The 21926-nt window shown below is 30.1% G+C and overlaps 5 protein-coding genes, 1 long non-coding RNA gene and 1 other non-coding gene across 31 annotated transcripts; 4 read left to right on the top strand and 3 right to left on the bottom strand.

Annotated features, from left to right (window-relative positions):
- Positions 1-69: 69 nt before the first annotated feature.
- On the top strand, positions 70-2727 carry LOC127063417 (probable pyruvate dehydrogenase E1 component subunit alpha, mitochondrial). Of its 2 annotated transcripts, XM_050993182.1 has the most exons (7): positions 70-305; positions 465-482; positions 855-1088; positions 1174-1392; positions 1474-1722; positions 1878-2126; positions 2204-2727. In XM_050993182.1, the coding sequence occupies exons 1-7, from the start codon at positions 255-257 to the stop codon at positions 2387-2389; spliced, it is 1206 nt and encodes a 401-aa protein (XP_050849139.1). In that variant the 5' UTR covers positions 70-254; the 3' UTR covers positions 2390-2727. The 2 variants fall into 2 exon arrangements, with proteins under 2 accessions (XP_050849139.1, XP_050849140.1); XM_050993183.1 differs by lacking the exon at positions 465-482 and having other exon boundaries at positions 71-305.
- A 649-nt stretch (positions 2728-3376) lies between these two features.
- LOC127063421 (uncharacterized) lies at positions 3377-4755 on the top strand. Its single transcript, XM_050993212.1, has 5 exons — positions 3377-3524; positions 3636-3838; positions 3924-4101; positions 4213-4296; positions 4367-4755. The coding sequence occupies exons 1-5, from the start codon at positions 3479-3481 to the stop codon at positions 4489-4491; spliced, it is 636 nt and encodes a 211-aa protein (XP_050849169.1). The 5' UTR covers positions 3377-3478; the 3' UTR covers positions 4492-4755.
- Positions 4756-5263: 508 nt separating this feature from the next.
- LOC127063420 (uncharacterized) lies at positions 5264-6403 on the top strand. Its single transcript, XM_050993211.1, has 3 exons — positions 5264-5370; positions 5430-6005; positions 6068-6403. The coding sequence occupies exons 2-3, from the start codon at positions 5674-5676 to the stop codon at positions 6390-6392; spliced, it is 657 nt and encodes a 218-aa protein (XP_050849168.1). The 5' UTR covers positions 5264-5370; positions 5430-5673; the 3' UTR covers positions 6393-6403.
- Positions 6404-7349: 946 nt separating this feature from the next.
- LOC127063418 (protein AAR2 homolog) lies at positions 7350-9586 on the top strand. Its single transcript, XM_050993185.1, has 6 exons — positions 7350-7582; positions 7768-8018; positions 8138-8253; positions 8334-8487; positions 8559-8837; positions 9021-9586. The coding sequence occupies exons 2-6, from the start codon at positions 7831-7833 to the stop codon at positions 9427-9429; spliced, it is 1146 nt and encodes a 381-aa protein (XP_050849142.1). The 5' UTR covers positions 7350-7582; positions 7768-7830; the 3' UTR covers positions 9430-9586.
- A 251-nt stretch (positions 9587-9837) lies between these two features.
- Positions 9838-9910, bottom strand: Trnav-aac (transfer RNA valine (anticodon AAC)). The gene has a single exon. It is a non-coding gene; the product is annotated as a tRNA-Val (tRNA).
- Positions 9911-10487: 577 nt separating this feature from the next.
- Positions 10488-12614, bottom strand: LOC127063419 (apidaecins type 22-like). Of its 23 annotated transcripts, none has more exons than XM_050993186.1 (11): positions 12448-12611; positions 12128-12228; positions 11920-12018; positions 11778-11852; positions 11607-11681; positions 11436-11510; positions 11265-11339; positions 11094-11168; positions 10923-10997; positions 10752-10826; positions 10488-10655 (listed from the first exon to the last, which is right to left on the bottom strand). In XM_050993186.1, the coding sequence occupies exons 2-11, from the start codon at positions 12215-12217 to the stop codon at positions 10608-10610; spliced, it is 762 nt and encodes a 253-aa protein (XP_050849143.1). In that variant the 5' UTR covers positions 12218-12228; positions 12448-12611; the 3' UTR covers positions 10488-10607. The 23 variants fall into 23 exon arrangements, with proteins under 23 accessions (XP_050849143.1, XP_050849144.1, XP_050849150.1 ...); XM_050993187.1 differs by having other exon boundaries at positions 11932-12018; positions 12448-12610; XM_050993193.1 differs by lacking the exon at positions 10752-10826 and having other exon boundaries at positions 12448-12614.
- A 5383-nt stretch (positions 12615-17997) lies between these two features.
- On the bottom strand, positions 17998-21877 carry LOC127063423 (uncharacterized). 2 transcript variants are annotated; one of them, XR_007781343.1, is made up of 3 exons: positions 19141-21877; positions 18622-19045; positions 17998-18216 (listed from the first exon to the last, which is right to left on the bottom strand). It is a non-coding gene; the product is annotated as an uncharacterized LOC127063423 (long non-coding RNA). The 2 variants fall into 2 exon arrangements; XR_007781342.1 differs by lacking the exon at positions 17998-18216 and having other exon boundaries at positions 18226-19045; positions 19141-21206; positions 21282-21877.
- Positions 21878-21926: the final 49 nt, after the last annotated feature.

Here is a 21926-nt window from a genome sequence, read left to right as displayed (position 1 = left end):
TTAATCATAAAAATGTCAATGTCACGTGGCGATCACGTAATGACCGCCATAACTTAAAATCATGTAGTGGGGATCATATAGTCCAACCTGTCCTTTATACAACCTACGTTTCGACATTGCCCGAAATTATTCAGTGTGCCAAGTGCTGCTCCTCATCTTTTGACGTCATTTTACATATTGTATCTAAAGAAAAACGATTCTCCTTTTTTTATTTTAATTTTTTCACCTCGCCGTTGTAAAATTATTTGATAAAAATGATACCAAATTGTCTTAGATCTGCTAGTGCGCAGATATCTCGAAGAAACGTGAGTATGATATAAATGTAATAAACGACCTTTACTTTTTTTATTTGTAACGAATTCCATGTTGTAGACTCCTTTATTATAAAATATATTAATTTCTTTACAAATTTTTCACTTAAAATATATTTCTCTATTCTTTTTAAATCTCGGACACTATGTCAGTTTGGAAATTGGAATAAGGTACGTGTTAAGATAATGCTGTTTTTGTTCAATCGTTTTTATGTGCATTTTATTATATTCACACATACACGTGTACGCGCGTATACACACACATTGTTAAATTAACTCAGCATTGTTGTATCTATACTTGAGTTTTCTAATTGTTGCCGACTTGTTATCTTTTATAAAAATGTAAAGTAACGTGAATAACTAACGTGTAATTATAACTTCTGCAATTCATTTCTTCTATGCTATTTTATTTAAGTATAATTTAAGTTTATTTTCATTTAAGCAATAAGATTTAAAAATCATTATAGTTTATCTATATCATATTAAATAAAAATTTCTTTTATTAAATAATATCAGAATAATTTTTTTTATATATATTTATAGGTAGTCTCCTTCTTTAATAAAAAAAACAATTATGCAACAGAAGCTAGTTTTGAGACAAAACCTTTTCGCTTACATAAATTGGATAGTGGTCCATCTAATCATGTAACAGTAACTAAAAGTGAAGCTTTAGAAATTTATAAATATTTACATACAATACGACGTTTAGAAACATCAGCTGGAAATTTATATAAAGAAAAAATAGTTAGAGGTTTTTGTCATTTATACTCCGGTCAAGTAAGTAAAATTATTTTTTAAAAATTTAATTTGAATTCTTTCAAGAACATTACACATGACTTTATATCTTTTGTTTATGTTTCAGGAAGCTTGTGCTGTTGGTATGAAAGTTGCTCTTAGACCACAAGATGCTGTAATCACTGCTTATCGTGCACATGGTTGGACTTATTTAATGGGTATAGATCCTCTAGGTGTTCTTGCAGAACTTACTGGAAGACAAGGAGGTAATGCTAAGGGCAAGGGTGGTTCTATGCATATGTATGCTAAAAACTTTTATGGTGGAAATGGTATTGTGGGTGCTCAGGTTTGTTAAATAACTATTGGTTTTCATTATCAGATTAAGAAATCACATCTGTAATCATTTAAAAAAGAAATTACTTTTTAGGTACCATTAGGAGTTGGCATTGCTTTTGCCCAAAAATATATGAACACTGGAGGTGTGTGTTTAACTCTTTATGGAGATGGTGCAGCAAATCAAGGACAAGTATTTGAGGTATATAACATGGCGAAATTATGGGATATTCCTTGTATTTTCATTTGTGAAAATAATGGGTATGGAATGGGTACTAGCGTTGAACGTGCTTCTGCGAGTACAGATTATTATACGAGAGGAGATTATGTCCCTGGCATTTGGGTAGGTTTCTGTAATAATTATGGTTATACAGTTTATTAATTCAAATACTTCTGCTAATAATTAAATTTATTTTATCATTCGTTTTAATTTGTTTTATTTTATTTTATCATTCGTGTTAATTATTGTTATTAATTATGTTATTATGTTATTAATAGGTGGATGGTATGGATGTTTTGGCTGTAAGAGAAGCAACAAGGTTTGCTATAGAGCATTGTACGTCTGGAAAAGGTCCTATTGTTATGGAAACTGCCACATATAGGTATAGTGGACATAGTATGTCAGATCCAGGAACAAGTTACCGTACTAGAGATGAAATTCAAGAAGTACGACAAACAAGAGATCCTCTTACAAGTTTTAAAGAAAGAATACTGAGTACAAATCTTGCAACTGCTGAAGAACTTAAGGTTACACATATTATTTCTTTTTTCTCTACTATTTTAGAAAAAATATTAATTATATTAACTTTTTTTATTTTATATAGGCAATGGAGAGTGAGATAAGGAAGCAAATAGATGATGCTGTAAAAATTGCAAAAGCAGATAAAGAAATTCCATTAAGTGAATTAACTGCTGATATTTATGCCAATCCTACAAATAATGAAATTCGAAATGTTACACCATTTAAACCATTGTCACACATCAGGTTGAGCACTCCTGTTAATCTATGAAAAAATTAAAATTATTGCTTCACTTTATGAATATGCGCATTAAAATCTTGTGCTCATTTTAATGCCTATTATCTCTTCATATTCATAGTTCGTCAAAATATTGACCTTTCTCCATATTCAGGAAGAAGAAAACTACAATAATATTACTCGTGTCTTTCTATGTTTATTAAGTTAATTTAATAGATACTATAAAGGATAGGATTTATTAAACTTATACTATGTATATTTCTTGTATAGATGATTATTTATAGAAACAAATATTAACAAAATACATGGAGCACTTGGGAAGAAATCTAGGTTAATAACAACCTTATTAATAAAATAGTGAATGAGGGGAATACTCATAAAAATTATTAATTTATCCATCCTGCAAAGAAACCTAATAATTCTAATAAGGAAATTAAAAGATTTAAATAAAATTGTATTATAAAAATATTTTAAATCACATTATTTTGTATATGTCAATATAAAGAATAATATAGATCAAATAAAAGTTCTTTTTTGTGTGCACATGTTCATTAAAATTTACATAATACTATGGTAATACATACATATATATATATATATATATATAGTTTATAATTCTAACATTTTTCTTTCACTTTCTCTCTAATATGTTTGTAGTATAATAAAAAACAATGCGTGAAATTTTTCATAGTATTTTGTTTTCTATTCCGATCATTATAATACAATTAATCCAGGATATAAATAAATTTTATTCACCTAATAATATTAGATTCTTTTTTGCAAAAAATTCTCTAAATTATAAGTATTCTCAAAAATGATACACACGTTTATAAAAGTTTATATCAGGAAACTTAAGTGGCAAAAACACCTATATCGTCTTTCGTTTTAACGCGTCTCAACGATCGCAGCGCCATTCCCCTGGACTGTACTTGTTGCTGATTGGTTCTTAGCATGTTTGTTAGTAATCATTCATTGGCTGGCATTCTATTTGCTAACTTCATCATAATATTTATGATATAGGGTCGTCACAAAATCGTTTGGACGGAAAGAAGAAAATACGGCAAATTTTCAGACTCGTTAAAAATATTTTAAATAGAAATTTTACAAATATAATTTTGAAACATGTCTACTATTTTTAATGTATTTAACAATATGAATGAAAACAGATGTGAGTATAATTAATTTTACTTTTTTCTTGTTGTCAATGCTGTTAAACTAATTTTATTCTTCCATTGTAACAATAAATACAAATTAATCCCGTTTGTTATATGATTTACAGTGTCAACAACAGAACACTTGAAAGAAACAAAATCAATAAATCAAACAGGTGGTATTATAGCTAAATCATTTGACCATTACAAACCAAAAGGTCTATCAATAAGATCTAAGTCTGAGCAGAATATTCCAACAACTAGCAATACAATGACTTTTAAGAAGGATAATAGCAACAATTCATTCTTTTCAAAGAATGAATTGCCTAATGTAAGTTTTTATTATATTGATAATTATTTTATTATATTGATAATTATTAAAAATACTAGATAGTTTTTATATTTTTTGGTTGTAGAAACAATTACTTTATGTGACCAATGAATTTCCAAAAGCAGAATCATTCGAATTTAATAAAGAGAAAATTATTGAAAAAAACATTTTCAAAGAACCATATATAGAAGAGAAAGAAAAAAGAAGGATATTTCCAGAACCCGAAGTTTTGGCACCATATTATGATCCAGAACTAGAATTAGGTATATATTTATTGGTTGTATATATTTTATTTAATTCTTTAATTTATTTTTGTTTTTAAAGCAAATGAATACAAAAATCTGAGAATCATTTTAAAAATTATGTGTTTACAGATGATTATAATATTGATTTAGAAAATGAATTTAGCAAATGTATGTTGCATGTACGAGATGATATGGATGAAGGATTTGGATCAGGTAAAAAAATAACTAAAATATTTTAATGCTTGATTATGTATTTGTGAATACATATATTTTTTTTTAATAGAACCAGAGGAACTTTCCTACCATGAAATACCAAAACTTGAACTATCTATGCACTTTTCTAACTATGAATTTGAGAGGTGTGGGTCTCCTGATTTGCCAGAAATATCTGACGATGAAACTTTCTGATTATAATGACTGAAAACATTTAATCTTAAAGAATTGTGATACAATAACATCTCTATCAATTTATCTGTTATTCATATCATCAATAACAAATTTCATTTGGTTTAAAGCATCAAATTATTATAGATCATTTAATTAATATAAAATAATATAATTTTAATTTCTTTTTTTACTTTAAGCTGTAGACATACTTAGAATTTTTTAAATACAGTATTGCATTGTATATTATTACTATTTTTAGTCAAATAAATATATTATTTTAAAAGATTGGCATTATCCTTTGAATTGATGTCTTTCTTTTAATATAAAGTTGATTTAAAGCTGTTCATCACCTTTCACTCAAATTATCTAATGTTCCACTTTGTTGACATTAAACTATCAACAAAAACTGAAAGAAAAATATTGTATGTATAATGCATGTTAAGAGATATGTGATGTGTAAGAATATTTTATTGTTTGATTATTACATTATTGTACTTTGAGAATATTATACATTGTTTAAATAATTATAAAATCATTGGATTTATAAGATGATTAAATGTAGCTTTTTAAAAAAAGAATATTTTGCTGTGTAGTCTTATGAGTACGAAAGAAATTAATATGGTAATTTGCAGGGTCATCTAATGTTAACAAATATAGTTAATATAAAAAAATTGAAGGTAGTCATATGTATTATGTTTAAAACATTTTGGAATATTTAATATGATTGCATGTAATAAAAGCATTGAAAAAAATATGTCAGCTGATAAATGTGTTATAGTAATAGCAGGAATACCAGATGATGTATATTTTTGTCATATATGTTATATAGTTGAAAACTTGGCAATGATTTTAACAAATTTTAAATATAAGAAAATTTTTAAAAATGCACTTGAATGGAAGGTTAATATACTATATTAAATTACTAATATCATTTTTACAATATTTTTTTTGATTTTTAGCCATGGCTTCAAAAAATCTGTCATTGTTGGAATTGGTCACATACCAAATCACCATTAATCTGGAAAAAAGTTGGTTTATCTGAAAATAATGTTACTTATATTGGTGGTGTTAATCAATTTTGGGAGTTTTTACACTTACATTATAATATTAGCGATTATATTACAAAAGATGAACTTGAAAAATTACAATTGGACTACTCACTTGTAAAAAAGATATTCAATTATAATAACGAAGCTGTTATATATGTTACTATTATTACAGATGTATAAAGAAACATTGAAATTACCATGTATAAAAATGCCACTTGTATATCATCGTCACATTACGGTACTAGGCGCCGGTAAAGCATTGTGTGTAGACTTAATACCCCAATTAATAACAATTAAAGAATTATGGTTAATGCATGGTATCATCATTAATTTATACGATAAACCTGGTTGTTATTTTAAAATTAAACACATTGCTCAAGATATGGAAGCCATAGGAGGTGGCTTATATTCAACAAGAATCATAAAAAATGTTTCAGATGGATTATATGATTGTGATATATTAATTAATTTAGATGTTGTATCAAAGTATGTTTTTATATTCTTTAATTTTTGAAAAAAGTCTAAAGTACATGTTGAAACAATTTTAGGGAAGAAAGTGAAAATATGTATTCTTGGTTACGCAGTAATTATAATAGTATGGCTAAATTAGCAAAGCAGATAAATAGATACGCATCTCCTGAAATGAAAGTACTTCTTTGTTCAACGAGTGTGAGTTGTTTCTGTGTAAATGTGCTTCATGTTTTAGTAACTAAATTACCGAAGACTAATATCGTAGCTGTTAGTTCTCATTATGGGCTAGACATTATGTATAATTTTTTGACAAAGTTTAATTTACCTGCATACAATTTTGGTTGCCCTCCTGTATGGGGATTTTTGGGTTGGTTAAAAAGTTTATATGAAATAGTTATATAAAATAATGAAAGGTTTGTAATAATTTATTTAATACATAGGAATTAATTATTTTGTGGATGTATGTCACATGGTCCAAAAATATGAAGTATATAAACCTAATAATAGAGCTATGTTTGCAGAAAAAGGTACTACTCTACCATTGGGATTTAAATACTCAGAATTACGATATTTTTGTTACTTAGCACATGATAAAAATCCTTATGAAGGGTATTTTGAACGTAAGGTATGAATTTATATATATATATATATATATATATATATATATATATATAAAATTTATAAAAATAATTTTTTCACTATGATACTTTTATTCAATGTAAAAAACAAAATATACTCCTTATAAATATTGTTTAGGCAATAACTCAATATCAAGTCGGGCGCACTGAGAATTTTCAAATATGCAAAGCAATTTGCGAGGTGTTAAAATTATGGTATGCCAATACAGATAATATTGGAGATGAAATTATTTCTTTAGGGATATCATCTGATGGTATTTAAATATTATAATACATATATTTTAATTCACTATTTAATTATATCGATATTGAATTTAAATTTTAGGCAGCTTTGGAATTCCCAAAGGATTAGTATTTTCACAACCTGTACATTTGCAAATTTTAAAAGATGGATCGCGTATATGGTTACCATTTACTGATTTTCCATTACCTTGTATGCCATTACAGATATTTAACAATTTGATTTTAACTGCAGTTATTTTGAATAAACAATTCATAAAAGGATAAATTATTATTATTAATAATAATAATAATTTATTTTTTTGATAATATATTATTAATTGATAATATATCATTAATAATCTTGGAAATTAAAAGTCAAGGAAAAGAAAAAACAAAGAATTAATATTTGAATAAAAATCTTCATTTTATCGCATATTATTTTAATTTGATATTAATAAATAGGAAAAAGGTGATAAAGAGAATAAGGAAAACAATACAGTATAAACGTTTAATTAGCGCGCCATTTGTAACACACGTAGTCGTGTCTTATAAACTTTGAAATAGAGGAATGAAGTAGAGAATTAATTTTACTAATTATAATAATTATAAACAAAAAAATTAGTTTTAATTTCGCTTCTAGTTGATTATAAAATTTCGTGAATTAAAAATTATATAAAAATTTTTAATTGCTATATTATGGCTTGATGTCAGTGGAGTGATCGAAATTTTGAGGTTAAATATGTTTGTGATTTACTTTACAAGTTATTTATGTGTGTACATGTATTAATTCTTTCATTTATCATAACAAATTGTTAACAATTGAATAATTATTTATTAATAACAAATTAAAATTAAAACGAATGTCATTTTGTCGATGACGTAAATATACATTATTATACTTTATTAATTTCATGAAGGGCAGTGTGGAATAAAGATTTAAAGAAAATAGATATTTAAGCTTTTAAACATTAGAAAGCAATATGTCCTACAGTAGGATAGAAATGGATCAAAGCATCGCACAAAGGTTATTATTTGAAGGCGCTACATTGGTTGTACTTGATGTACCTGTAGACACAGAGTTTGGAATAGATTTAAAGTCTTGGAATGTTGGAAATAAATTTAAAGGTATTAAAATGATACCTCCAGGATTTCATTATGTGCATTATAGGTGATATATATGTTTTTTTATTTATCTACATATGTTAATTGTTCAGATTAATTTATATATTAGATATAAATTAATAGGTATATTTAAATTTATTATTTATATTGTAAATCTTTTTATAGCGCAGTAAATAAATTTGGCGAAGCAGCACCTAAAATAGGTTTTTTTCATGTATTTAAAAAAGCTGAATTTATGGTAAAACGATGGGATCAGTCAAAGGAAGAAATCAGTTCAGAACGTAAGATACTTTGCTATAAATTCATTTGTTATATATTGTTTTTATATTACAATTATTTTTTGATATCAATTGATGCATAGCTGTTCCTGAAAATTTGGTTCAGAGTCTCAAAGAAAACTTGAAAGATTTAGATAAATTTCTTGGTCCTTATCCTTATGATATTTGGAAAGGATGGGGTGAATTGACATATAAAATTGATTATCTTTTAATAGAACGTTGCGCACCTGTTTGCGGGTAAATAATATATTCTGTTCATGTTTATTCTCTCTTTTTTTTTGTACTTTTTAATTATTTTCATTTTTTAGTTTTGTACATTCAGCTTTAGAATTGGAACCATGCAGTGATGCTTTGAGACCACGTGGAGGAGATCTTATACAAAGAAAAAAGACAGAAAAAACTAGATTTACGGTTGAAGAAAAAGAAGACCAATTGTTACCTGACTTGAAACCAAAACCTGGGACAGAACTGAGATTATCACAATTACCTGAGAAACATTATCCTGATGGGGCAACTCCAACAGAGATCACAAAACATTCTCTTGATTCTAGTTATGTTTTGGATATTGTGCTTGATAAATTGAAACAGTACGATCAATACCAATTTTATTATTTTTTAGAATATATATATATATATATATATATATATATATATATATATATATATATATATATATATGTACACGTACATATTCTAAATTTACATTTTAATATTATTTATGTAACACTAAATATATATATTCATTTATATGTATACAAATATTTTTGCAGACCAATAGAAATAATTGGAGAAATACAACTGGCTTTTGTTTGTCTCTTGGTTGGCCAAAATTTGGATGCCTTTGAGCATTGGAAAAAGTTTATATCATTGATTTGTGGAGTAGATTCAGCAATATCAGCTCGTCGCTATATTTATATGGAATTCTTGAAAGTTATAGAAGTTCAATTATCCTACATTCCAGAAGATATATTATGGGATATTGTCACTAGCAACAATTTTGTTTATCAAAGCTTGCGTAAGCTTTTTGCAAACATTGAGCTTAATTCTGACATAGATGGTCGTTTAAAGTGTTACGCAGTACACGTTCGTAATCGATTAACTAAAAAGTTTAGATGGGATTTCACGAATTTACAAGGTGATAACGAAGATGAGGCACCCGTTGTTGTTTCTCTAGAATAAATATTACAGCATATTGTCCATAAAATATAATAAAAAGAAGAAAAAATTGTAAAATTTAGCTTAAATTTTTTAACAGTATATTCTGTATAAATATAAATAATTATATTGCTAATTAGTTAGTATATGTATATTGTAAATAAATTATTGATTGTACGTATATTTCGCTTAAGATATTATTCAAGCTTTTATTTTTATCTTTTAAAATATTTAATTTGTTTAACAAATCCGATAATTGAATAAAAAAGTCGTATCAATGATAATAGTAATGAAAGATTTAGAAGTAATAAAGAAGTAGTGAATGAAAAATTAAAGAAGTATAAACGATGAAGATATCAAGTTCGAAATTTTATAATAATATATAAATGAATTATTATTTTAATTTTATTATTTCAGTGAATAAAAAAAAGTTGTTTCCGCCCGGGATCGAACCGGGGACCTTCCGCGTGTTAGGCGGATGTGATAACCACTACACCACGGAAACTGCGATGTTTGAATTTTTATTTGAATAAAATATATACTCCATCAATTTATAGATTGATACATTAATAATTAAACTGTTGACTGTATAGATCTTTTTTAAAAATATCTATCTATGTTGTATACATGGACATGACCAGTTATCAGTCACCGATTAGTATGGTAAGACCAAGCTATTTATGGTAAAACGTTTTAATGCTCTTTTGTTATTTTTTATTTAAACGAATATTCTTAAATATCTTAACTAAAATAGATTATTTTTTAATTAATGGAAAATATATGCATGTTATGTAAACATAAATATATATTTATTAAGTATATATTTTTAAGTAAATATATTATATAAAATTATTATCTATGTAAATTCAGATATTATATCAGATTGATGATTTTTTTTTCTTTCATAAAGAATATTATAGAAAAATATTATTCAAGTATAATCATATAAGGCATCATTAATTTTTATTATCTTATCCAATAAATATTCGATATCTAAAAGATAACAAAATTTTTATATTTAAATTTTGTTGCCTTATTTTAACTTGCTTTTCAATTACTGTTATATCAAATAAAATTTAACATAAAGTAGTATTATTTATCGTCATGGATGTATAAAATATTATAAAGAGGAAAATATAATTAAGGATTGTCTTGATCACCGATAATATTTTTATCAAGTTTGAAGGACCTAGAGTAACTTGTTAAATTCTTATCCTCGATGATTCAGGATTAGCCTCACGACGAAGTCTCTAAAATATGAAAATAAAACGATATTGAGCCATTCATTGTAGTACATGTAACTCATATGTGAATATTTTTCCTGTTATAATTTTTGTTATTCTTACCGGGTGTGGCGGACGTGGAGGCACTTGTTGAGGTCTTGGTTTGTTAGACTCAGGATCAGCTTCACGACGAAGTCTCTAAAATATGAAAATGAAACGATATTAATCCATTCATTGTAATACATATAACTCATATGTGAATATTTTTTCTGTTATAATTTTTGTTATTCTTACGGGGTGTGGCGGACGTGGAGGCACTTGTTGAGGTCTTGGTTTGTTAGACTCAGGATCAGCTTCACGACGAAGTCTCTAAAATATGAAAATGAAACGATATTAATCCATTCATTGTAATACATATAACTCATATGTGAATATTTTTTCTCTTATAATTTTTGTTATTCTTACCGGGTGTGGCGGACGTGGAGGCACTTGCTGAGGTCTTGGTTTGTTAGACTCAGGATCAGCTTCACGACGAAGTCTCTAAAATATGAAAATGAAACGATATTAATCCATTCATTGTAATACATATAACTCATATGTGAATATTTTTTCTCTTATAATTTTTGTTATTCTTACCGGGTGTGGCGGACGTGGAGGCACTTGCTGAGGTCTTGGTTTGTTAGACTCAGGGTCAGCTTCACGACGAAGTCTCTAAAATATGAAAATGAAACGATATTAATCCATTCATTGTAATACATATAACTCATATGTGAATATTTTTTCTGTTATAATTTTTGTTATTCTTACGGGGTGTGGCGGACGTGGAGGCACTTGTTGAGGTCTTGGTTTGTTAGACTCAGGATCAGCTTCACGACGAAGTCTCTAAAATATGAAAATGAAACGATATTAATCCATTCATTGTAATACATATAACTCATATGTGAATATTTTTTCTGTTATAATTTTTGTTATTCTTACCGGGTGTGGCGGACGTGGAGGCACTTGCTGAGGTCTTGGTTTGTTAGATTCAGGATCAGCTTCACGACGAAGTCTCTAAAATATGAAAATGAAACGATATTGATCCATTCATCGTAATACATGTAATTCATATGTGAATATTTTTTTTATTATAATTTTTGTTATTCTTACCGGGTGTGGCGGACGTGGAGGCACTTGCTGAGGTCTTGGTTTGTTAGACTCAGGATCAGCTTCACGTCGTTTACGCTAAAATATAAAAATTAATGTAATGTTGATATAAATAAATTACTTTTATAAATTTTCATATATTCACATGTATGTTTACCACGTCAAATTGATCTTGATATTCTTGAATTTCAGGAATTTGAAGATTTGGTTGATGAGTATCAGTCTTTTTTGAAATAATAGCGTGCTAATAAAAAAATATAATTATATTAGAAATCTGATGATTTTCTATTTAAATTATCTCTTATCCTACTATTTTAGTCTTTTTATCATTCAAATACTTTTCATATGCTTACTGGATATATCGAGTGTGATTCGAATGTTTCTCCATTAACTACGATAACAAGCACAGCAGCTAAAGCTGCTCTTATTGCTAAGCTTCTCATTTTTCTCGAGTCTGGAAGGAGTAATGTCAATATTATATATAATACGTTTGCTTCGATCTGATTTATATTTATTTTTTAATGGAATAAACAAAAATAAAAAATATCTATTAATAATATAAAACTGTAATTACATATCAATATAGAAATTTAATTTATATGAATTTTACATAGATATATGTTAATATTTTCATCGTATGTTATGTCATTATAGAGGAAAAATAGTTGCTTACCCTTAATTGCTGTCGAGACAAGAGTTCACAAGGAAATGATGTCTTTGTAGGACTCATAGCATTGCTTTTATACTTATTGCTCTTTCCGATACTTTCGTATGCACTTTGTTTATTGGCATCAATAATGAATATCGGGGAACCACTAAAAGTTGATTTTCATACGTCTCTCTCTCTTTGAAATACTAAATTGCTCATTATGATTTAATGGTAATTCCTAGAACGTATTATTGATATCATTTCATGGATTCCCTAGTATCAAATCTTTTATTGTAAATAACGTTCTAATATACGATATTATAATTTCCGATAAAATTTCATAATATTTCGTCATATTTATATTACATGGGTCATAAGTTGATACTGCGTCGTCACACATTAATAATTTGTGTATTTTAATATCCATAAATTTATTTTATTAACAGAGATATATGCTCATATTTGAAAAAGAAGTAATTAAGTAATTAATACATTGTTGGCTATCTCCTATATGTAAAAAATAATTTCACACCGGCTATGTTTTATAATTGAATTAAAATCATTACTAAAATGTTAAAAATTTAAGAATATTGATAATATCCAAATTAAACAGTTACTGTCCACAATATGATAAACAGTAAGAATGACTCTTACGTAAGTTCATACTTTAATAATTGCATTATCAGTCAACAATGTGTTAAGAATATGATTGTTATCATCGATGGATCGATAAACTGATAGTTTACATCTATATCGATAATAAAATAATAGGTATGACAAAAGATTAAGAATTATGTAAGTAATATAGAAACGATAAAATCATAAAATTATCAATGCTTACAAATATTCCACTAGATAAATTAAATTTTATAAATAGAGATATAAATAAAAATATATATAGATATCAGAAGTATATGTCGATATAAAAAATTAATTTATTCTTCAAATAAAAAATTTAATTTTCGTGCCATGGGCTTTTGTTTTACTTCTTTTTTTTTTATTTCATCTAGGACCACTGTCTTCACGATCGTATTATGAATTATAAGATGTCATATACTTCCAAAAATATCTTAGATTGAAATTATAGGAGTAATAAGAAATTGTTCGTTGACAAATATGATTACAAATTAATTAATAATAAAATTAATTTTGCATACATAATGTATGCGTAAACGAAAAATTCGAAAAATATCTTGATTTGAAGCGACAGATATTTTAATTACATAATCTCATATATACTTCTCTGTTATCGGTGACTTGCGATAAACTTTATTAATTGTATCTCACTTATGATTAGTATATATCATAAATATCTATCGAAGTGAACGAGTTGATCACGGAATTTCCCTCTTACATTTAATCTTTCTGATACTATAGTATATTATTTACGCAGATAGTATTTGCGATTATCGCCTTTGAACTTAGACAGTCTTCTATACTTACTTGATTATTTTTCTAAGTCTGTATATATAGATATAGCAAATTTTTATTATACTTATATGAATATATATTGCCTATCGTACAGATTTCGACATAGTTTCTTATTGTTTTTATTTAAAGCTGTTCATCACCTTTCGCAGGTATAAAATACGATTTACAAGCACGAGTAGAAAACACTACTGTCATCATGAGACTATTGTATCAGTTTATAAGCTTGTTAGATTATATCCCATTGGCACGCAACATAATGATTGGATTAATTTGAGTTAGAATAGAAAGTGTTAGAACGTTCGAATTCAAACGTTTCATTCATTCGTATTTATCTTATATTATTTTTACTTATTTATTACTTATATATTTATCTTTAATGATAGCATGCCGATCACAGTAATCCTTAAGAGATACAACGCAAATATTTTACGATATAAATGCATGAAAAATAATAAATAAGTGAAAGAAGGAAAAAAACAATGCTGGACATTTTACTTCGTGGATAGTCTGGAAATGAACTAATGTTTCGATTTTGATACAAATAATCTTTAATATATAAGTATACATTTACTAATAATTACTTTTACTAAATAATTGATTAAATTTTCATTTTAGTCATAAATTTATATATTTTATATGCATTTGTTCACGGAATTCTAATATATTTAATCTATTTACTTGCGCAAATATTATTTAGCAAAATAAAGTGATTATACGCAACTATTTGCTCAATAATATTGGAAACTTATTCTATCATATTGGGAGTAGATTTTGAAATTTACTTAAGATATGCAGCCATTCGCCCGATAGTCCTTGTATCATACTGGATTTCAATATAATACGAGTACTACCGACCCAGGTCCCACCGCGTGGAGGTTGCTGCATATGGGGACCCACGGACTAACGGGGTCTCTACTCTAAAGTTCGCGTGACCGGCGTGATCAAATAAACGGCATTCAATAAAACGAAGTCCCTGGTAGGACTTTTAATCGCGCTCAAACACTCCCGGGAGTGTTAGTATAACGGTGACTCTAATTCGCGTTCGCAACGTTCCATGCACTACTCAAGAATTCAGGTTGCTAACTGGAGGAGGGTCAGTCCACGCTTACGGATAGCAAACCATACTGCTTGGTAGCACATAAACCGACACACGACCGGTCATTTATTCGTTTTAGCAATCAAACGAAGTCCATTACCGTAGGACTTTTAATCGCGCCCGAGAACACCACGCCTGTGCCCGCCGACACACGCGCTAGTGTCCTTCCTATCTTACCCGTATTCGCGTCTAACGATCGATTATGAACCGAACCTTTCGACGACATATCGGACTCGTCGATATATCGAAATCCATGAAGAGGAAAAGAAGCAGAAGAGAAACATGCGCGCACGTGAAATATAGAAGATAGAATTCAGAAGAAAAGAGAGAAAGGATATCCGGAAAGTATAATCAAACACATGCACCTGTGAAAACGATGAAATAGAAAAGAAAAGATAGATGTACAATATTGCTACATCCGACCAAAACCAGAGTACGAAAATCGAGCTCGATTTTGCTGAAAGGAGACCCGCACAGAAGCCCACGCCCAAGGGCCCATCCCAAGGGACCCACCCGAGAGAAACTATAATAATTAATCTGAAATAATTATTATATAAGTATGAGTTTCAATAGATAGAAATAACTGTATATTTATTACCGATTATAAGGAAGATGTAAGAAAGAATGTAAACTGAATGTATCTCGATATTTAATTGGAATTAGTGAAAAAGGATTTTGGAAAAATCTTGAAGAACGCAGCCATTTGCTCTGGAATACTTGCAGCCTATAAAATTCCGACATATCATAAGTACTTCCGATCCAGGATCTACCGCGTGGATGTTGCTGCATTTATTCTACTTTTTTCTACTACTACTACTATCAAGAAAGCAAAGCAACGGGACGACCTCCACTCTCAACGAATTCAAGCCTCCAAACGCTAAAATTGCAGCCCCATGCGTCTCCGCATTTGGGAACCGACTTACGCATAGCTCAACTATACAACACCGGAAGCTTCGATCACCACTTGAGCACGACCGGTTGTGCTTTCGCGACAAACGCCGGAACCCAAAATTGAATCCTACCGCACTCACGGATACTTACGCGAGTATTCCGGAAACACTCACGCGAGTATGTTGAGTACGTTGGAGCCAAGTTTGGACTTAATCGCGCCCGAGAACACCAACGCCTATGCCAGCCGACGTAAGCGAGTGTCCTTCTATCTTGCCCGAACGGGAGAAAAGAAATCCTTCTACGTCTGAGATAGAAAGATTCTTTAAACACCCGTATAAAAATCTAAGTCCCTCAATGGTCCTTGGCCGATGAAGCGCTTGCGGCACCTGGAAATACGCGGACTAACGGGGATTCTACTCTAAAATCCACGATCCGAGATGCCTTTCCGCTTCGGGAGCTTCGGGCTTCTCAGCAAACTGGAGATGTATAAAACCCCGCTTACAGATTGCTCCACCGTCCACACCGTCGGCTTCAAACATCTCGAGACACGACCGGTCGTGTCTATTTCGATTTCAAAAATCAAAGCATAGTCCTCGGTAGGACTTAATCTCGCGTTCGCGAACACCCACGCGCGTGCCGGCCGTCACGCACGTGAGTGTTTTCCCTATCATTCGCGTACGGAAGCAAGGAGACATACCCTTTCTGCTATATAATTCCTATATAATAGAGATTATATGCAAAGAGGTTCCTTTAACTTCCGTGTAAAGATCCCACGAAGATAGGTCCAGCGATCACCTAACTTGAAACAGAAAAAGTGTAAAAGAAAAATATGTAATTACATGCAAAAATAATATACAATGTTATATGCAAAAAGCCATTTATATATACATATACATTTAAAATCAAAATACAATTAAACAATAAATTAATAATTAAATAAAATAAAAAAACATTTATATGATTAAAATTTCCCTATAAAAATTAATTTCACGTTGATCGGTCCTTCGACGATCGATTCCTCGATGATCTAACCTGAAACAGAAGAAAAGTAAAAGAATAAGAGAAAAGAAAAAAGAAAAAACGAGAAGAGGAAAAGAAGAGAACAAGAGAAACGAAGAAAAGATACACGAAATGTGAGCGTGAGAAAGATGGAATTCGGAACAATGGATAAGCATCTCTAAGATCGTTTCACTCGACGAAAATCAAAGTATCTAATAAATCAGAGCAATCAATAAATATATGAATTCGATTTTTCTCTACTGAAGGAAAGAAACCCGCCTAAGGCCCACACCCGAGGGCCCCTCCCAAGGGTCCCACCCGAAACTAGTCGTAAATAAAAGTTAGTAAAACTAATTAATATAATAAATAAAAGTATATAATCAATATAATTATCAAAAGTCTATAATTAATAAAAGTATATAATTAATATAGTTAATAAAAGTATATAAGTAATAAAAGTAAAGAAGGATAAATAGAAATAACAGAGAACATAAGTGCGACAGGAAGGTTTTCTGTGCGTTTTCGTATTAATTTTATAACTTTAATAATTTAGAATTTTGATATATTCAATCTATTTATCTGTTAAAGTATAGATTAGCAAGTTAAAATATAATTAATTTAACGTCAAATTGATATTAGACAGAAAAGGAATTTTGGAAAAACATTGGAAATATGCAGCCATCCGCTAGGTAGTACTTGTGTTATATGATTATATATACAATTTAGTTATACATTTTAGATAATATATATAATTTAGACATAGATTTCACACTATTTCGCAATTACTGCCGACCCAGGTCACACTGCTTGGAGGTTGCTGTATCTGGAGACCCGCGGACTAACGGGGACTCTACTCTAAAATTCGCGTTCGAGATGCCTTACTTTACTTAACTTCCGTTAAAATCTCACAATTATCGGTCCCTTGATGATTTAGAAACAGAAAAAGAAAAAGAGTAAAACAAGGTGAGAAGAAGAAAAAGAAAAACGAGAAAAGGAGAGAAAAGGAAGAAGAGAAAAAAGGAAAAGAAACCGGGAATATGCACGCGAGTGCGAGGGAGGAAGATAGAGCTCAGAACGGTGAGTGAATATTTTGAAGATTGCATCACTCGAGAAAAATCAAAGTACCAAAATCGAAAGAAAGTAAAATAATTAATCTCCAATAATTCTTTTAATTATTATATACCTATGTGTTTTAATAAATAGAAATATATATAATTGATAGAAATGCATATAATAAATAGAAATGTATATAATATATAGAAATGTTTAGAATAAATACACATGTATAGAATAAATAAAAATTCATGAAATAAATTTCACGATGACCGTTCTCTTGATGATCTGTCTCTCGATGATCCATTCGACGATGATCTAACCTGAAACAGAAAAAGATTAAAAGTAGAAGAAAAGAAGAAAAAGAACAGAAAGAAAAGAAAAAGAGAAAAAGAGCTTTAGAAGATGCCAAGTCGGCAGCCCGCCCAAAGGCCCACACCCGAGGGCCCCTCCCAAGGGTCCCACCCGAGAGAAACTAAGGAGTAATTAAACTGGAAAAATTAATTTAGAATAATTGTTATAACTAAGATATACAGTTCTTCGTTTTTCAGTCATTCGCATTATATGCAGTCATTTCATTATATATATATATAATTTTTTCCGGAGAAATTTACTCGTGGTCACTCAATGCTCATTTACTAATTAATTACAACCAATCACTCGTGCCGATTCGGACCTTTCGTCCTCGACATAATTGAGTAATCGGAGGGATTTAAAAATTAACTTACTACTTAAGAAGTTCTGCGATGGCTCCAAAACACTGGACCGCGATTTAGGTCGAAATTGAGGGTGTATGATTTGTAGTTGGTTGAAAATGAGGTAGGTCGAGATCGAAGTTGGTCGAGATCCTCTTCAGTGATTCACTGACTCTAATTCGCGGTAGTTATTTATTAACGAACGATCACTGAATTTATTTTGCGAAACTCTACTATCCTTTATAAGTACAGTCTGTGCGACTGTTAAAAAATCAAAAAACTACGCGGACAAACACTGACTCTAAGGACTGCATTGCACGCAGTCCATGAAAAATTATTTATTGTTTAAATCGCGCAACGCGAACGAACAAACACTGCTTCTATTTCGCGATATTTTTATTTTAGCGATGCTAACATTCGATTACGTCATTGCAACGCGCGCGATTGCAAAGAGGTTCTGAAACAAAAATACAAATGAAATAATTAATATCACTGCTATAATGAAAATTGTATAAACCATTAAAGAAATATGAGATAAAGAAATATATTTACTTTAAGTCTTCCTTGACATTTGCTCGAATGGCATCCAGTGAAAATTTCTAAGTTCACTCGTCAAAGTCCAAAGGACAACTGAGCCAGTATTTATAAAAGTCGATCAAATATCCGGCTTTGTTGTCGTCTCGCGAAGCCGAATACCCCCACTTCGCAATTTAAGTCTAAAATCAAATAAATTGTTCCACATTTGAATTAACTGTTGGTTAATTCTTTGTACGAGTGGCATCCTGCGAAAATTTCTAAGTTCACTCGTCAAAGTCCAAAGGACAACTGAGCCAGTATTTATAAAAGTCGATCAAATATCCGGCTTTGTTGTCGTCTCGCGAAGCCGAATACCCCCACTTCGCAATTTAAGTCTAAAATCAAATAAATTGTTGCACATTTGAATTAACTGTTGGTTAATTCTTTGTACGAGTGGCATCCTGCGAAAATTTCTAAGTTCACTCGTCAAAGTCCAAAGGGCAACTGAGCCAGTATTTATAAAAGTCGATCAAATATCCGGCTTTGTTGTCGTCTCGCGAAGCCGAATACCCCCACTTCGCAATTTAAGTCTAAAATCAAATAAATTGTTCCACATTTGAATTAACTGTTGGTTAATTCTTTGTACGAGTGGCATCCTGCGAAAATTTCTAAGTTCACTCGTCAAAGTCCAAAGGACAACTGAGCCAGTATTTATAAAAGTCGATCAAATATCCGGCTTTGTTGTCGTCTCGCGAAGCCGAATACCCCCACTTCGCAATTTAAGTCTAAAATCAAATAAATTGTTGCACATTTGAATTAACTGTTGGTTAATTCTTTGTACGAGTGGCATCCTGCGAAAATTTCTAAGTTCACTCGTCAAAGTCCAAAGGGCAACTGAGCCAGTATTTATAAAAGTCGATCAAATATCCGGCTTTGTTGTCGTCTCGCGAAGCCGAATACCCCCACTTCGCAATTTAAGTCTAAAATCAAATAAATTGTTGCACATTTGAATTAACTGTTGGTTAATTCTTTGTACGAGTGGCATCCTGCGAAAATTTCTAAGTTCACTCGTCAAAGTCCAAAGGGCAACTGAGCCAGTATTTATAAAAGTCGATCAAATATCCGGCTTTGTTGTCGTCTCGCGAAGCCGAATATCCCCACTTCGCAATTTAAGTCTAAAATCAAATAAATTGTTCCACATTTGAATTAACTGTTGGTTAATTCTTTGTACGAGTGGCATCCTGCGAAAATTTCTAAGTTCATTCGTCAAAGTCCAAAGGACAACTGAGCCAGTATTTATAAAAGTCGATCAAATATCCGGCTTTGTTGTCGTCTCGCGAAGCCGAATATCCCCACTTCGCAATTTAAGTCTAAAATCAAATAAATTGTTCCACATTTGAATTAACTGTTGGTTAATTCTTTGTACGAGTGGCATCCTGCGAAAATTTCTAAGTTCACTCGTCAAAGTCCAAAGGACAACTGAGCCAGTATTTATAAAAGTCGATCAAATATCCGGCTTTGTTGTCGTCTCGCGAAGCCGAATACCCCCACTTCGCAATTTAAGTCTAAAATCAAATAAATTGTTCCACATTTGAATTAACTGTTGGTTAATTCTTTGTACGAGTGGCATCCTGCGAAAATTTCTAAGTTCACTCGTCAAAGTCCAAAGGACAACTGAGCCAGTATTTATAAAAGTCGATCAAATATCCGGTTTTGTTGTCGTCTCGCGAAGCCGAATATCCCCACTTCGCAATTTAAGTCTAAAATCAAATAAATTGTTGCACATTTGAATTAACTGTTGGTTAATTCTTTGCACGAGTAGCATCCTGCGAAAATTTTTAAGTCTAGTCGTGGAGATAGATTGTCAAAGTCTCCGAAAGTGCGAAATCGATGTCTAAAACAAAAGAAATTGTATAGAATTATGAAAATATAAGTGATAGAAAATATACTTGCATCAACTCTTCGCTAATACTTCCTCGAGTGGCATCCTGCGAAAATTTCTAAGTTCCCTCCTCGAAGTTCAAAGCACAACTGAACTAGTAACTGTAAAAGTCGGTCAAAGACTTGGTTTTGTTGTCGTCTCTCGAAGCCGAGTAGCCCCACTTCGCAATTTAAATTTAAAATTAAATAAACTGTATAGAATATTGTGAGAATGTGGGATATAACAATATATTTACAATATCTCTTCTCTATTATTTGCGGAGAACGCGTACTGCGAGAAATGCGATGTTTACTCGTCGAAATTTAAAACAAGACTGAACTAGTATTTGTAAAAGTCGGTCAAAGACTCGGTTTTGTTGTCGTCTCTCGAAGCCGAGTATCCCCACTTCGCAATTTAAATTTAAAATTAAATAAACTGTATAGAATATTGTGAGAATGTGGGATATAACAATGTATTTACAATACCTCTTCTCTATTACTTGCGGAGAACGCGAGAGCTGCGATGTGTACTCGTCAAAATTCAAAGTAAAACTGAATTAGGAATTGTCGAAAACATCCACTTCACAATTTAATTCTAAAACAAATTATTTTGCATAGAATTTTGTAAGAACGAGGGATAATGTACTTTCATTAACTTTTCCTTTTTAGGAAAGCACCCTGTGTAATCTGCGATGCTGACTGGTCGGAAGATAAAAGAAAATTAATTCAGTCAAAGTTAATAAAGATCCTATATGTTTATATTACACGAGACCAATGATCCCGAGACGAAGATTTCAAAACATTAAAATTTTAAATTAAAATTATTTTATGTTTCTTTCGTGTTATGATCTTTGGAATGTTTAAGCGAATGTAATATTGCTTAAATATTAATTTATTGTACG

The sequence above is a fragment of the Vespula vulgaris genome, chromosome 4 (genome assembly GCF_905475345.1).
Source record: "Vespula vulgaris chromosome 4, iyVesVulg1.1, whole genome shotgun sequence".
Classification (NCBI taxonomy): Eukaryota; Metazoa; Arthropoda; class Insecta; order Hymenoptera; family Vespidae; genus Vespula; species Vespula vulgaris.
Note: the sequence above shows the minus strand (reverse complement) of the source record. Positions and strands in the feature narration are given on the sequence as shown.

What these genes read in the sequence shown, in the direction of transcription:
- LOC127063418 (XM_050993185.1), top strand. Translation starts at nt 7,831, where the DNA reads ATGTCCTACAGTAGGATAGAAATGGATCAAAGCATCGCACAAAGGTTA. An exon ending in TTTCATTATGTGCATTATAG is followed by an intron (nt 8,019 to 8,137) that starts GTGATATATATG and finishes ATCTTTTTATAG; the next exon opens with CGCAGTAAATAAATTTGGCG. An exon ending in GTGCTTGATAAATTGAAACA is followed by an intron (nt 8,838 to 9,020) that starts GTACGATCAATA and finishes ATATTTTTGCAG; the next exon opens with ACCAATAGAAATAATTGGAG.
- LOC127063421 (XM_050993212.1), top strand. Translation starts at nt 3,479, where the DNA reads ATGTCTACTATTTTTAATGTATTTAACAATATGAATGAAAACAGAT. An exon ending in CAAAGAATGAATTGCCTAAT is followed by an intron (nt 3,839 to 3,923) that starts GTAAGTTTTTAT and finishes TTTTGGTTGTAG; the next exon opens with AAACAATTACTTTATGTGAC. An exon ending in GGATGAAGGATTTGGATCAG is followed by an intron (nt 4,297 to 4,366) that starts GTAAAAAAATAA and finishes TTTTTTTAATAG; the next exon opens with AACCAGAGGAACTTTCCTAC.
- LOC127063417 (XM_050993182.1), top strand. Translation starts at nt 255, where the DNA reads ATGATACCAAATTGTCTTAGATCTGCTAGTGCGCAGATATCTCGAAGA. An exon ending in GTCATTTATACTCCGGTCAA is followed by an intron (nt 1,089 to 1,173) that starts GTAAGTAAAATT and finishes TTTATGTTTCAG; the next exon opens with GAAGCTTGTGCTGTTGGTAT. An exon ending in ATTATGTCCCTGGCATTTGG is followed by an intron (nt 1,723 to 1,877) that starts GTAGGTTTCTGT and finishes TGTTATTAATAG; the next exon opens with GTGGATGGTATGGATGTTTT.
- LOC127063419 (XM_050993186.1), bottom strand. Translation starts at nt 12,217, where the DNA reads ATGAGAAGCTTAGCAATAAGAGCAGCTTTAGCTGCTGTGCTTGTTATC. An exon ending in CTCCACGTCCGCCACACCCC is followed by an intron (nt 11,340 to 11,435) that starts GTAAGAATAACA and finishes TTCATATTTTAG; the next exon opens with AGACTTCGTCGTGAAGCTGA. An exon ending in CTCCACGTCCGCCACACCCC is followed by an intron (nt 10,827 to 10,922) that starts GTAAGAATAACA and finishes TTCATATTTTAG; the next exon opens with AGACTTCGTCGTGAAGCTGA.
- LOC127063420 (XM_050993211.1), top strand. Translation starts at nt 5,674, where the DNA reads ATGTTACTATTATTACAGATGTATAAAGAAACATTGAAATTACCATGT. An exon ending in AATTTAGATGTTGTATCAAA is followed by an intron (nt 6,006 to 6,067) that starts GTATGTTTTTAT and finishes AAACAATTTTAG; the next exon opens with GGAAGAAAGTGAAAATATGT.